Here is a 15,943-nt window from a genome sequence, read left to right as displayed (position 1 = left end):
AAAACACCCCAAAAACCCAAAAATAAAACCATTAAATTTGCTTCCTTAAATCACATGAGAGAGAGAGAGAGAGAGAGAGAGAGAGAGAGAGAGAGAGAGGGGTTACCTGATGCAAGGAAGACCAACATGACGAAGAGAAAGCACCAGAGGGACCTGTAAGCCATGGCCACTTTCTGTTTCGATCTCATAGCTTGAGAGAATGGTTAAGAGTAGTATAGTCTTTTATACTGGGATTTTGGGGTTGGGGGAGGAGAGAAGGTGTTGACAACCAGCGATTTCACCCATGTGAGCCACGTACAGAGTAATTTGATGAACGTGTACGCCATGCACTTATAATGGACTTCAGAATCCTTACACTTTTATCGAGACCCCGCTTTGTGTCCGACTCAGTTACACCACATACATAGTGGTGTCGATCCCTCGATTCAGTTAGTTGGTCTCGACGCAAAAAAATAATAATTATGTGAATCTTAAATCAAATTAACAGCAGGTAGTTCAGTTTGATTCAGTTTACCATGTAGTCTCCTAGAGAAATTTTTATATTTTAAAATGAAATGTTTATAATTATTATTTTATATAATTATATAAATTATTTAATTTTTTTAATTATATTTAGTAGTGATATATTTGTTTTATAAGTATGAAAATTTCACTTTCTTTCTCATTAATTCTTCTTACCATCAAACATAGCCATAAGTATAGGACAGTTTTCTGATCGAGAATAAATCCTGCACCACAGACACAAGGACGAGTAATAATCATTGTGTTTCTCATTGAGAAAAAAATCGTCTGCAATTCCGATCTCGTACAATTCCGTTAAATATCACTTCCGATCTCGTACAATTCCGTTAAATATCACCTTCAGGGTGTGACACGTGTATTGATACCAATACAATGGTCTAGATTTGATTTAAATGTCTCTTCACTGATTTAATGTTTTATTAGTTGTACCAAATCTGGACCATTGTATTGGTATCAATACACGTGTCACCCCCTAAAGGTGATATTGCACGGAATTGTACGAGATCGGAATTGCAGACGATTTCAACCCTTCTCATTGAGTAACATGCCTTTGTGTTTGGGTGTTAGTCGCTCTTGTCCTATAAATATATGAAAAAAAAGCATTTTCTGTGAAAGAATGCAATTCCTATGCATTTGCAATAGAATAATATGTATTGCTAAAATCAGAACTGATGGAATACATTAACCGATTATGGAAAGTATGTATGGGTAGGTTTAGGTTTTTCTTTCACTATTCACTTGGGTCAAGCAAACTTGGTTTTAAAATCGGCTACTGAATCCATAGGTTTTAAAATCGGCCCTGGTCCACAGCATGATTTGAACCCAATTTTTCAATCGGACCAATTCAAATGATATCATGAATTATTTTAAGGTTCCCGACCCTGTGCCAACTCCTTAATTCTTCTTTCTAGAGAAGAGGATATTCATCAGAGGATTAGAAAATCACTGCCCTCAAAGTAACCAAAAGGAGACTAGGTGTAAATCAAACCATCAAGAGCTAGATATTCCCAATAAACAACTTTTAAGCACATACTCACCAATAGCCACAGCTCTTTGGTTGCAGCATATGACCTCATGAGTAATCTATCAAAAAATGATATGATGTCATGTGTACCCAGCTAAGTAAAAAAGGAAAGGATAAGAGATAATTGACTATGCCAACATAGAAGATGAATAAACTCAACATCTGCTTGAATTGCACTCTTATATTGAAGAAACTACATTATTTAGGTGATAAACAGTTATTCAATTGAACCCTGCAAACTACGTTCTCTACTAGATCTATGATCCACCAGTCTCTTCATGAGACAGGCCTTACTAAAAGCTCAGCAGCAGCAGCAGCAGCAGCAGCAGCAGCAGCAGCAATCCTAACTGGTGTGAACCTATGATGTGTTGCTCAAACAAATTCAATTCTGAGCAGCAACCAATGCCATGTGCTCAATCAAGTCCAACACTCGGTTACTGCATAAACCCAAGTGAAAACTTTTATTTACGTTACGAGAGAGAGAAAAAGAGAGGGGGGAGAGAGAGAGAGAGAGAGCACATACCTATAACCCCACTCGTTGTCATACCATGAAACAAGCTTCATGAAGGAAGCACTCAGTCCAATTCCAGCCTTTGCATCAAATATACTCGACCTGGAAAAAGTTCCAGGCCCAACAAAATAAGGAAACCTCAAAGACAGAAACTACAAAACCTGGTGACATGGACTCAGCTTCACTATCCAAGTTGGACTCTTATCCTACCTGGAGTCACCGACAAAATCGTTTGAAACAACATCTTCATCTGTGTATCCAAGAATTCCTTTCAATGATCCCTCTGATGCCCACCTGCAGTTCTTATTTGATGTCAGCTATGAATGTACAAGAAAAGTTCTAGACGAGGAAAAGAATAGCCAAATCATTGAGAAAGGTATAAAATAGTTGAGGACAAATAAGAAATTTTTAGAAACAAATACACAGAAAAGTTTACAATATTCAGAGATATGTGAAAGTAACATAAGGTTCACATACTTTATTGCTGCTTTTACATCATCATATGATGCATTCTTTTCAAGTCGACAAGTCAAGTCCACAACTGAAACATTTGGTGTTGGGACCCGGAAGGCCATCCCAGTGAGCTTGCCATTGAGTTCTGGAAGAACTTTCCCAACAGCCTACAATTCCAAAAGCTAAACCATGTCTATCATGCTTTCAAAGAAGAAAAGGATTATTCTTTTCTTTTTCTTTTTTTCCCCTGGGTGTCAAAGAGTAACTATCATACCTTTGCTGCCCCAGTGGAACTAGGAATGATATTCTGCCCAGCGCCACGGCCACCTCTCCAGTCCTTCATCGAGGGCCCATCTACAGTCTTCTGTGTTGCTGAGCATGATAAAAACACTGTATTACCATATTGTATCTACACTTCCACCCATAGGGAGGGGAATTTTTTCTCTGTACATAAAGATATAGAGTTGGGAGCCAATCCACCCTGTATGTGTCTGTGGTGTGGTTGCGTTTTCTTCTTTTTATTTTTATTTTTTCCCTTTTTCTTTTGGGGGAACAGAGAGAGAGAGAGAGAGAGAGAGAGAGAGAGACCTGTTGTTGCATGCACAGTTGTCATAAGAGCTTCAAGAATACCAAACTCCTCATGGACAACCTGCAAGAATTTATGTCAATAAAAAATAGTAGAGAATTAATAACATAATGGAACACAAAAAAAAAAAAAAAAGGCACAATTGAAGGCAACATAACCTCTTTTCTTCTTTTATCCTTTTAAATGGTTTATGTATGGTAATGAATGCAAAGTAACGAGGACAGAACATTCATTATCAAATGAATATGTTACTTTTAAGAATTAGATAAATAAAGTCAGACCTTGGCAAGAGGAGCAAGACAATTGGTGGTACAGCTAGCATTTGAAACAATGTTCATACTAGGATTGTAAGTCTTTTCGTTTACTCCTACAACGAACATAGGTGCATCAGCTGATGGAGCTGATATAACCACTTTCTTAGCACCACCCTACATGATTAGAGAAATAAAATTGGTTAGCTACAGTTTATGGTGTAAAGCATTGATCAGAAACAGCTGAATCCCAATCAAATGAGAACAAAGAACAAACCTTCAAATGAAATGATGCCTTTTCCAATGTTGTAAAAACGCCAGATGACTCAACAACATAATCAGCACCGTAATCACCCCAGGGGATCTCTGATGGATCCCTGTAGATAGAAATGTCAACAAATCACAGCATTGATCCCCATATTATAACATAAAGTAAGCCTAATATAGATAGTATCGTTAATGTCATCCAAATTGTTGTCTCTATTGAGAACAGCTGCGCTAGCAGCTGACTTGAGGATAGTGCAGCAGAACCTAGCCCCCGGGAGGTTTGGTTTCGAGTTCAAGACATCCTGTTCCTCTTCCAGTCTAGGATCCCCGCCCCCTCCCCCACCCAAAAAAATAAAATAAAAATTGTCTGCATTGTCTTTAGTAAAAGAGGGGGAGGAACCCTGCCAGCAGACCAACAGCATGTCATTAAACAGAGGAGACCAGTAACATTACCTTTTGCTGGTTACTTTAATCTGCTTCCCATTAATTTCCAAAGTAGAGTCATCCACAACCTTGATGGTTCCCTTGAACACACCATGTGTTGAATCATACTTGAACATGTAAGCCTAGAGAAAAGGAAGTAAGGCTGGTCATTACAACAGACCCTAGCAGCTAGTAGAGGCTAAAACCTATAACCAAAACATCTATTAAAAGGAAATATCAAATGACAATCCAAAATTGTTATTAAGAAAATAATTAAATAAGATCCTTTTCACTACCAGGCCCAAGCCTGGGTAAAGGAGGGAAGATTACGGTTGGCAGCCACATTAACATAGATCCTGGAAATAGGAAATGAAAGCACATGACTTAACAGCTACTATGGCTTCAATATAAGGGAATGACAAAACAGTATTCACATAGCCAAACCCAATCAGTTAGGATAACACTGAGTTGAGTTTAATATCTTACAGGGATTAAAAGCGAGGCAACATCAAACCTAAGACCAAGTATGCAACGGAAAAAAACAGACTTAACAACAAGAAGCAAGCTCTAGGGTATGCTAAGTATTTGGAACACCCCCCGCCCTTTCTTTTATCAATCAATAATCAGAATTTTGCAGAAAAAACAAGCCATAGAACATATATCAAACATGGAAAAGTTCAAAATTTAGGTACTTGGTATTCTTAATATACCCACAAATAATGAGAACAAAGAATAATTCCTTAAGAGGCTTAGGCACCCTCCTTTCTTATAGATCAAGAACAGATTTTTTCCTGGAGTGGAGGACAGCATAAAACTTGCAACCACAAACTAATTACAAACTCCTCCAGAGCAAGAGGTTACAGCACTAACGCAAAAACATTCAAGAATCAAATTAATTAATTATGAACACTTATAAAATATCCATTACCATCATCGAAATAGTGATTTGTTTGAAAAATTAAGCAGTATAATCACCAAAAGGACAGAAAAGAAAATGGCAAACCAAGTTTCCTCACCATGTACTTTGCATCGACAAAGGGATCGTTGAGAGCTACCACCTCAATGTCATCCCTAGATGTTGCTATACGCAAGACCAACCTCCCGATGCGACCAAAACCTGCGCAGAGGGTGAACGTTTAATACCTTAAAAAACTTAAGAAATGCTTCATACTCATACTTCAATGAGCTACCTACAAAATAACCAAATTTTAAGCCAACTTTTTATCCCATTTTCCCCCTTTTTCTGAGCTGAGCTGGGATAGCCTCCTACTCACCATGACCCCCTTTTTTAGGTAGAGACCTCATGTTACCTTTCGAGGCAAGCCATGCAAACATTATGCTTGAATACAGACAGCATTCAAACACGGTTGCCATTTTACATTTCTACATGTGGATGTGTAATGCTACTTGCCATGAGGGCAAGCTTTACAATCTGAATATCTATCACAGTCAGAAAATTACAAAGAAAACCAAGATGCACCTTAAGTGCATCCATTAACACCATTTTGGTAAACAATTTGCTAAATAGCTGCTTATCCGGGTGCTTCCGTATCTGTGAGGGTTCAAGTATTGGAATGTCCTGAGAAGCATCACTATCATCACTCAAAAACATAGACTAGTTTCAGTGATCTTCAAACACATACAATAACTCTTGAAAAAGGAAAGCTCTGGAAGTTTAATACATTGGTAAGATTAACAGGGTGCAGCTTTCAGTAGGCTTCAATAACCTATTCTGAAATAAAGAACTGCAATCTCCTTTAAGAAAACACAGGGGCCAAATCACCAACGACACAATGCTCCATCTTTTTCCGTACCATAACAACAGAGCAAAAGTTCCTTTTTCATATCTCTTTATAAATATAACTGGTCAATGCTGCAAAATATCCAGTAAAACTTAATAGATAGAGGAATAGGAATGTTTGAAATAATATCATCTTTGTTAAAGCATCAGAAAATCCAACTGATTTACGCAACCAGACCTAGAAAACTTCTAGCTATCATCAAAACTGTCGAAGCCTCATACAAATTAGTGGAAACAATTAAACTTAAGGTTAGACTCCATTGTTACCTTTCAATGGATTTGCACCATCCAGCAGAGACAATGCCACTGCCTCATATCTTTCTCTTTTTTTTTTTTTTTTTTTTCCATACCGGGGTTGAATTAGAACCATTCATTTTCACCGAAAGTAATGAAGAGCACTAAATACCCCCGTGTGAGTGGCCCTAAGGAGGTAAGAGGAGTCAAACTCAAAACCACACGCTTCTTAAAGCGAAGGTCCCTTGCCAACTCAGCTACCCCTTGGGTTTAGAGAGCGGATCAGATCCTCATTCTCATACGTGTCTGATCCACACAGATAGAATCCACCCAAACACAAACTCTGTGGTACATTCTATCTGTGTGGATTAGACCGTACGAGAACCTGATCCACAGTCTTGGGGTTCCTGCCTCTTATCTGATTAGAAAAAAAAAAGGGAATAAAAATATGACAACTGTAGCAATATATAGTTTTTATCTCATCTAGAACTGACCAAAATGCATGTTATAAATCAGACATACAAAACATCATTTTGCAATGACAGGTACCACAGTTGCCAAGATCATGCAAGCTTTAAGCAACCACAGAGATCTTGGATATCAGTAACCATGAGCTTGGGGCAATTGTTCAGAAACCTTGTCTGATTGATGTAAGTGGCATAAAGCAAGCAGACAAAATCAGAACTCGTTCCCCCATGACTTTAATAATTTGGAGGATCTCACTTGTCCAGTTCTCTGCTCATAAATGTTCTGCGACCCTTTTAGATTTGAGAATTACAACAGAACACAGATAGTTCTCCTCTGGATTTCATTCTTTAGAGGCTTGGATGCCTGGCTTTCTTTCTCACATTTTGGGAGGACTTAACTGGTCAAAAGAGGATTTGAAATCAAGACACCCCTTTAGCAAAAGCACAAAGCCTTCCAAACCTCTCCTCCCCCCTCCCCCCTTTCCCCTCCCCTCCCCCCCTCCCCTCCCCTCCCCCTCCCCCTTTTCCTTTTACTTCCAATACCAGAATGCATTATATAAACCACTTATAAGGAGCATAATTATTTGTTTATAAGTACTACAATCACATAATTTTGAAACATATTCACCAAAGATTACAAGAGGGAAAAAAAAGTGGGGCCGAAAGTTCTCAATCTACTTTAAGCAACAAATAAGATCATATATACAAAAGGCTTCAGAAAGCATACCGTTGATTCCAATCTTTGTCTTGCCACTGCTCGGTGATTCTAAACCCACAAAAAAAAGTGCAAAAGTAAGAAAAAAAAAATTAAAGTCTAAACCTTTTACAAGACAAAGAAAACATTGCTAATAGAAGTATAGAACTTCTCTTACTCCGAATTGTAGGAGGCATCTCTGTAGCTGTGGCTTTAATTGGTTGAATACTTCTGGCACTGCATTTCCTGTACCATTCAAAGTAGCAGATGAGCTTTTAGCCTCAACTAAAACAATCTGCCGACTATGACAAAAAGAAACAAAATTCTGAATTCCTTAACTGTAAAGAAGAGGATCCACAAGAAACACTGGTACCAAAGCTAGTCCGAAGACTGGCTGAATCCAAACTGTGATTCACTCTGACACGAGATACCTGAGGAAGGAAAAAATACGAAGCAAAACATTGAAAAAAAAAAAAAAAAAAAAAAAAGAAAGAAAAAAGATAAAAATGATCCGGATAAAGGTAGACTAAAGATCATTAACATTCTAAACAAAATCTTAGTTTTCTCGTTCAGATGAGCAGATGGATCCTAAGGAACTCCAAAAAGTACAAATTGGTACAGAGAAAATAAAGAGAGAACATCTTATCCAACCAACGGGACAGCAACCATGACTTTTCAAGTATTTACACAAAATTCAAATAAAGAAGGAAATAAATCTACATCTAAACGCCAACTTAATCGTAATAAATAGCAGAAAGCCAAAAATTGAATCCTCATAAGAAGATGAACCATAACTTAAAACGACCAAAAACAAACAGCCAGAAACATCAAAAGGATCAAAGCTACTAATGATCTCTCTGAGTAACCATTAAAACAGAGGAGAAGAAAGCTTACCTTGAAGAGTTCGGGGCCACGAACTACAGAATCAAATTGAGAGACCTCACAGCGAGATCCTCCGATCATTGGAGATGCAGATCTGATGAGAGTCGAGAACGCCATAGCCGACACCGGTTTATCGAACAAATGAAGTTTTGCGGAAGAAAAAATACCCTAATTGGCGGCGCAACCGAGGAGAGTGAAAAGGCTTAAAGAGGAGAGAGTGGAAGCAAAATAAATGGAGAAAAACAGTGTGGCTTCTGGAGAAGAGGAGAGAGCGTAAGCGGAGATTCTTAAAAGGCACCGAGAAGAGAGAAATGGAAGGGTAGGTACCTAGCTTCTCTCCCTGTTTCCCTCTCTGTTTCTCTCGTTCATGAGTTTGGCGTTATGTGATGAGCTGGCAACTATGACAAGACTTGGATACCCACGTAGGATAGAGAAGACTTAAAAAAAGCTTTATTTCGCTTTGTCAGGAGACACGTCATCATTAGGGCTCCTTCTGGAACTGGAACATGTGCTTAGTTTCAACGCATACGCTCTCTCTCGTGATTAGGTGATCTGATGGTGAGGTGTTTCACGTTAGCTGGGGGGAGACATAACGACACGTGTTTTGAAAATGACCTACCCTTTTTGTGCCCTGAAGTTATGACAACAATGTAAAACTACGTATATTAATAGCGTAAAACTGAAATTTTAGCACGTTAGATTGGAAGCTATTGTGTTTAATCCACGTTGAGAGTGCTATGAGATACCTAATCAACGGATCTAAAGTTACGTGTTGGAGAGCGATGAGTGGAGCCGTGGAGGAATATATGCTGTGGTTGATGTACATGGTTGTTGATGCTGCGTTCTGTGGACGCTAGAGCTGTAACCAACCAACAGGAAACACCAGAGAGTCATGTCAGTTCAATCATTAAGTTGCCAAATATATTGGAAAACGAAATGGGCTTGAGTCGATTTAGTCGCTTGAGTCTTGACTAGGAGAGAGAAATATCTTGGCCCTTTCATCGAAGAGTTTGTTGGCCCAATATGACCCCTACAGAGTGGTCCATCATGGCTTTTGGAAAATTCATGGATGCCCTCAAGGATGCCCACCCTATGGCCTATTGATAAAGGTGGGTTAAAGGAGCCAAACATCATGGGGGGCAAAGGGGACAACTCCTAAAAGGATGAATGAGACAAAGGAGGATCCGGCTCTTCTCCAGAGCACTGATCGTCTTGGTCGGCTCATAGTTATTTCAACGATCAATATGTGTTCAGACGTTGCTGTGGACAAGGCGCCTCTGTTTTGGTTGCACTTAGATATGTATTGATCGTCTAAATAGCTATAGGTGTGACCTGAGCAATTAGTGCTTAGGAGAGGATCCCAATCAGATTAAAAAAGATAGTTCTATTGTATCATCCATGGTCCCCTCAAAAACTTTTCCCATAAAATAGAAGGAAAAAAGGTTGACAAATTACGTGGCCTACACTAAGACATATGAAAGGCAACATGATTGCCCCGCCACCTTGAAGTGAAAATATTCATCTCTATTTAGATGCCTCTATGGGTGTTTTCATTGGCCCATGAGCTAGTGCAAGGGCCACGTAGCATGGTAACAATCCCCTTTCCAATAATAAATGGGACAAAGTTTTTTGTCTGTGAATATCTCCACAAACATAGGGGGTACACAATTACCACTGTGCCCTTCTTAGGGGTACGCGACCCTATGTTTGGGTGGATGGGTCGCTCGTGAATAGAAAACCTTTACTTATTATAAATATAGGAGAAGGTTTCCTACGCTGCTAATGTGGGGGAAATCTCCCATGCCACACCAATGATGGTGTGGAGGACAAAATCATCCACATGGTTAAGGTAGAAGATAGAAATCAATTAAAAAAAAATTCCACATGAGTGGGTGGTGGAACACTAGCAGCATGGCAACTTTTTTTTAGGTTAAAAAATATAGTTTGAAATCCAATTCTTCTCCATTTTCTCCCTTCAAAATGCATTCAAGATTGAAGATTTATTTCAAGAATCTATACTAAAGACAGCCTGAATGAAATAATAATTCTAATACAATTTGCACACTAAAATAATCACTAACCATTCAATGGACAGGATCATTAAACCCCAAGGGAGTTGCTCATTTGGCAAAGATCAACACTAAAAATAAAGAAATGGAAAGAAAGACAGAATCTAGAAAAGAATAGAAATATATAAAATGAAATTGAAAAAAAAAAATTATGTCTGCTTAGCTACCAATGGAATAAAATAAAATAATTTTTTTCTATTTTCTTGTGTTTTAGGCAAGATTTTTTTTTTAACAGTACAAGAAAACTTCACCATTCCCAAAGATGAATTTTGAAATTCAAAAAAACGATATTCCCTTGGTTCAGAACATACCAAACATGATGAGAATTTCCTAAACCAGAAAAATAGTATAATTTTTACACTCTTTTTCTTTTCTTCTCTTGGCTATAGAACACAGCCTCATGAAAAAACAAAACAAAACAAAAGATAAGGGACCATTTGGATACATAAATCTACTCTCAAATTGCAAAACCAAACTAAATCATATATATCCTTGGTAGTTCAATGCTTGGAATATTTACATAGGTTATAAAATATTGAATTGAAACACACTAATAGTCTAGATAATATTATGAATAAGACGATCAACTAACAAGCTTGTGGTCCTCCCCACTTTTGGAGAGTATTAGCTACTAATCCAAACTTGGGACAAGTCCAGGTTTACAACATAGATTCTTAAGTCATCATCAATGAGATGAATCGCCAAACTGGATGGAAAGGACCACTAATTAGCATAGGTAACACACATAGACACACCTCCCATGTGTCAAAGATGTCAATCCATCACACCTTCTAACTCCAATATGAAGAGGGGTCCTTCACAAGAGCATAATGGTCTCCATTTTTTTTTAATATCGATTCATATTGATTTTATTGGGCCTTATTGATCTGATTCCAAATCAAAACATCAATTTTATTTTATGAAAACGTAGTAATTGATCATTCAATCAAGAATGGGATCAGTCAAGGTCAATCTGATGCCGATTTCAAAACTGTGCACGCTTCTAAAATTTAGAAAGAGGGATGATATATGGTCTTTGTGTAATTTTGTTGTTGATTGTTGGGTACTATTTTTTCCCAAAAAAACAAAAAAAATGGATGGGTGTCTCTATCTGCCATGTGATAAATCATGTGGAACTGAAATTTTCTGATAAATAGATTCTAAGGTTTTTGTTTGCATGTCAGCAGGTATCAGTAAATTTGACATGTGGTCCATCAATTTTATTCGTGGATTATTTTTCCCTTTTTAATTTTTAGAATTTGTTTTTTTATAATTTTAATATTTGCCACATGTCATACGGACTAAGAAAAGAAGGATCCAACTTTTGTGGATCTGGGAACACTAAGCCACTTGCTCACTTTCAAACTTCTATAAAAATCATTAAAAATGCATAAATACCTTGTTTTGAGTAAACAAATACTTGAAATACTATAGCAGATGCTTGGACTTTGACCCGTGATTTAGTCTTATCTTATTATCCTTCCACATGATACACTTAGGTTGAGGTTGGTATGTTCTTTGAATGAAATACACCTTAAAATGGCACTCATTTCCGCCATTCTCCGGCCATTGAACCCAAGATAATGGAACAAGAAGAAAGCGAGGAACAAAACGATCGACAACAATCCTTTAAATTCGAACCCATTAAGGAATCCATCGTCTACTGCGAGATGACCCGTCAATCCATGATGGACATGATCACCTATGTTGATACTGATGTTGTCATTGGTGCCGACTTTGTCATCCTCTCCTACGTCTACAAGCTAAATAAGAACCCATCAGTCCATCATGAGCAAGCTCGTGGCCAGGCCTAATGTCACGCTCTTCAATGTTGTGGTTGTGGAGGATTTCATCGTGAAACATGGGAAGGTTTTCTGGTGTGGTTACTAATTGGGCTCTAGTGTAGATGAATCATGACACATGGTCGTGTATGGAGCCTAATGTGATAGAATTAAAGATGGTTCAAAGCCCTTAATTTTTTATTTTTGAATTTCTCTACAGCAGCACCATGTTTGAAGAAACCACTTCTACAAGAACAAGAACGTCTGAATGAGGCTTTTAGCCCATTCCAGAGACTTTTTTCCAGAATCCATTCTTGGGATTTATAATGACAATGCAAACCAAACAACATTTCTACCATTCCAAAAAGTGTTCTATACTCAGAATGCATTCTAAGAATACATACCAAGCACAACCTTAGATTGCAAATTATAGACTTCAGATTTCAATTTAATATCCTCCCATATATGTCCATGAATCCTCGAATAATTTCTATAGCTTTCTTTGGTTTGAATTAAAATTGAACATGTATATAAGAGAGAAGTCGAGATATTTATGCTACTAAAATTTAGGTCTCACCTAATCTACCAATGAAGATATTTAGACCGAACAAACTGTTTAGGAAACATTTGTTCCCTATTTTTTACTGGTACTTTGCATGAACTTAATTTTAATTTCACTTTAGTTAATAAATAGAACCTAATCCTATTTAGTATCTTCTTCGTTAATAGCTAGTACCCCTTCAGGTTCATAGAAGTGCAAAGTATAAAGAAACTTTAACATTATAAAATGAGCCAGGCCGGGTAGGTAGTGTCACGTGTTGAGAACAATTGCTTGGATCTTTGAGGTGCCATTTAGATGCGCCAGCCAAGAGATGAAGGAAAAAGCATCATAGGTATATTCCCAATAAATCTTATTTTTCATTTTTTTCTTTTTTTTGGTAAGGATTTTTCATTTTTTCAGCACCCATTATTCTGCTGCTGCAAGGATATCAATTAACAAACCCTAGCCGGAACCAATGCCATTATTGGTTTGATTTTGGATTGACGTATTGTGGAACCGGTTGAAAATCAAATCACTCCCTGAATATAGAAAATCGATTGGATTGAAACCGAACACAAACCGATGTCAAAAGGAAATCATTAAAAAAAAAATGTCTTTTTCCATAATTATGTATGGGGAGAAGGTTCTCTGCCTGTCAGAGTGAGTCAATGGGGGAGCCAATCGTAATATACATGAAATATCAATAAGAGTGAGATCTTTTGTTTTTACGGAAGTGGGACGGTCATTTTATCTTCATTTTTGGCATAATCATCATGCAGCTAGATACAGTTCTTTTTTCCTTATGCATATACAAGATAAACTAAACTCAAATGGGACCGAACCCGATATTAAACTGATAACAAAAGCCAATAAGAGAGACTGAATCTAAATCAAAACCAACTGAAATCAAACCTTCTCTTATTGGTTTGGTTTGGAATTCACTCATTCCCACATCGAAATCGATTGAATCTGGCCTAACCGGACTGAACCAATGGTTTGACACTCTTAATTCTGCATATCAGAATCTACTATTACCAGCTGAATGGTAGAGGATAATGTGGTAATTTAAATGTTGTGTCATGAATTTAAATCAGTAGTGGGATCAAGATCAGGATCGGTCCTGGTTGATATCAATATGGGTTGTATTGGTTGATTAGTAACCCCTATGCAAATCAAGATAGGTTAACTCAAAGTGGGCAGTGACGGGGAAGATTGGAGACTCATATCAATCTCATCTGATATAGGAAAAGAGGCGTCAAACCAAGAATTGGGTAAAAAAAATTGATCAAAATGCTCAATGGTTAACATCCTTCAAGACCAACCAAGGATTGGGCTTACAATTATTAGCAACCATTTAATTCCTGTGAGATCAGATGAAATATAAAGTGATAGAAATTACACTAAATCCATGTTCTCTTTTTGTAGCATATGTTTATGAAGTATTAAAGTGTAGCTTAGGAGTGTCAATGTGCTGGGTTTTTTAAAACCCCAACCCAAACCTAAGGTCTCTTAACTGAGTCTAGGCCAACCTAGCTCAGCCTTAAGTTGGGCTAGAAACCTAGCTCAGCCTTAAATTGGGCTAGAATCCATGTTCTCTTTTTTGTAGCATATGTTTATGAAGTATTAAAAGTGTAGCTTAGGAGTGTCAATGTGCTGGGTTTTTTAAAACCCCAACCCAAACCTAAGGTCTCTTAACTGAGTCTAGGCCAACCTAGCTCAGCCTTAAGTTGGGCTAAAATATATCAGCGCAAGCCCAGCCTTATTGGGCTTAACCCAACCTAAACTGGCCCGAATTGACCTTAATTGGGCTGGGCTAGGCTGGGTTTGGCCTTGATTAAATCTGTTAGTCTTTAATTTTTGCCATTTTCAGGCCAGATTGGCGTTGACTGCCTTGTAATTTGCCATTTGTGTCCCTATATGCAATAAACAAAAGGGAGAAACACCAATCTTTCTTAGAAAATATTTTTAACCTTATTGTAAAAAAAAAATGGCATATATTTATATGAAAAATAAATATATGTGTATATATATTTATTTATATCTGGGCTCAGGTGCGTTCGGATACAAGCCCAATAATGGTATTATAGAATACAAGACATACCCAAATCCAACATTAGAAATGGATGATAATGGTAGGATTCAAAAAGTGATGATGACTCACCCCTTGAAGAAAAGAGAACATGTACGAGAATGGTTCTCGTATGGGGTTGATCTGCAAAGATGGAATCCACCCAACAACCAACTCTGGTGGTGGATTCCATTTGTGTGGATCAGCCTATACAAGAATGGTTCTCATACGAGAACCTGATCTACATTCAATAATAACTGCCTAATATAGTTAGTGAGCTGTGGTGTACAAAAAACTCATGCTCACCAGGAGGTCTCATGCTCGAGCCTCTTGAATGTTACCTACTTCCGTCCGTACCTACCAAGAAAAAAAAAAAAAAAAAAAAACCTGATCCACATTCTGAAGAAAATGGTCAGAATAGTGAGGAACTACACAAGAAGGAGCAATGCGATGCCAATCAAAATGAAGTCCCAAAAGACAAGGTTAAAAAGGAGAAAAAAAATCATCTGCTGCACTGCACCGGTGCAGTGACTTCAGAGAATCCAGGAAAAAAGGAGGCCGCTCTTTGAAAACTCTGATGGTGAAAGAAACAGAGTCATCAGGAAAATGCAAGAGAAGAAGTTCTAGAGACTGTCATTTCTTCGTTCTCAATCTTCCATATCCGGGTCCTGCATCAAGTATAGTAAATAAAGACACCAAGAAGGTCTAAAGGAATTCCTTGCGCTCTTTATACACTTCTAGAATCGGCTCTTAGGGCATTGGAAGAACTAGACATAAGGAGTATGGGACACTGTTTAAAATATTTTTGGATATTGATCCTAATAGAGTTGAGTCTTGATTGATCTCTATTTGTCAACAACCTAAATTTCAAAACATCTGATGAGAGTCTGAGAAAACATTTAAAAATATGGATGGAAGGAACCAGAGCATGATCAGGATAAAGAGGCACCTGATCAAAAAAGGGAAGATTCTTCAATGGGTTTTGGTCTTATTGAGTTTGATTATGTAGAAACAGCAACAAATGTGTGCAGGGATCTACATGGGACTGTTTTGGAAGGGACATGCTTCTATTTTGCAACTTTGGCATGCCATGAAGGATGGGTAATAGGCCAAAAAAAGTTGAGAAGGATAGGACTTCAACAAAATTAATTAACATGATTCTCTCTCTCTCTCTCTCCCCCTCCCCCCTCCCCCTTTTTTGTCTTAGTTGCCTTCTGGGAATAGGTAAGCAGGCACAAGGAAAATAAATAACTTGAAGGCACTGATGGTTTGAAATCATGTCTTAAAAATCACCTGTTAAGATCGAGAGACAAGGCACAGATAGAAAAACAGGGGGATGCGGGAAAAGGGGGGTGGGGGGGGGGGGGGG

At 37.9% G+C, this 15,943-nt stretch overlaps 1 protein-coding gene and 1 long non-coding RNA gene across 2 annotated transcripts in view; both read right to left on the bottom strand.

Moving 5' to 3' along the window:
- Positions 1-244, bottom strand: part of LOC122081452 — a 661-nt gene extending 417 nt beyond the window's left edge. Inside the window, exon 1 of the long non-coding RNA XR_006141088.1 lies at positions 107-244. This is a non-coding gene — a long non-coding RNA (uncharacterized LOC122081452). The remainder of the gene's footprint in view (positions 1-106) is intronic.
- Positions 245-1,692: 1,448 nt separating this feature from the next.
- Positions 1,693-8,441, bottom strand: LOC122082667 (glyceraldehyde-3-phosphate dehydrogenase GAPCP2, chloroplastic-like). The gene is made up of 14 exons (XM_042650377.1): positions 8,128-8,441; positions 7,573-7,664; positions 7,412-7,479; positions 7,267-7,305; positions 5,054-5,154; positions 4,068-4,180; positions 3,625-3,724; positions 3,378-3,524; positions 3,099-3,159; positions 2,785-2,882; positions 2,535-2,677; positions 2,268-2,351; positions 2,070-2,159; positions 1,693-1,983 (listed from the first exon to the last, which is right to left on the bottom strand). The coding sequence occupies exons 1-14, from the start codon at positions 8,230-8,232 to the stop codon at positions 1,929-1,931; spliced, it is 1,296 nt and encodes a 431-aa protein (XP_042506311.1). The 5' UTR covers positions 8,233-8,441; the 3' UTR covers positions 1,693-1,928.
- Positions 8,442-15,943: the final 7,502 nt, after the last annotated feature.

This window comes from Macadamia integrifolia, chromosome 6 (assembly GCF_013358625.1).
Source record: "Macadamia integrifolia cultivar HAES 741 chromosome 6, SCU_Mint_v3, whole genome shotgun sequence".
Taxonomy (NCBI): Eukaryota; Viridiplantae; Streptophyta; class Magnoliopsida; order Proteales; family Proteaceae; genus Macadamia; species Macadamia integrifolia.
The sequence above is the reverse complement of the archived record's forward strand: the minus strand, read 5'-3'. Positions and strand labels throughout refer to the sequence as shown.

What these genes read in the sequence shown, in the direction of transcription:
- LOC122082667 (XM_042650377.1), bottom strand. Translation starts at nt 8,232, where the DNA reads ATGGCGTTCTCGACTCTCATCAGATCTGCATCTCCAATGATCGGAGGA. An exon ending in ATTAAAGTAACCAGCAAAAG is followed by an intron (nt 3,725 to 4,067) that starts GTAATGTTACTG and finishes TTCTATCTACAG; the next exon opens with GGATCCATCAGAGATCCCCT. An exon ending in GATGTAAAAGCAGCAATAAA is followed by an intron (nt 2,352 to 2,534) that starts GTATGTGAACCT and finishes TAAGAACTGCAG; the next exon opens with GTGGGCATCAGAGGGATCAT.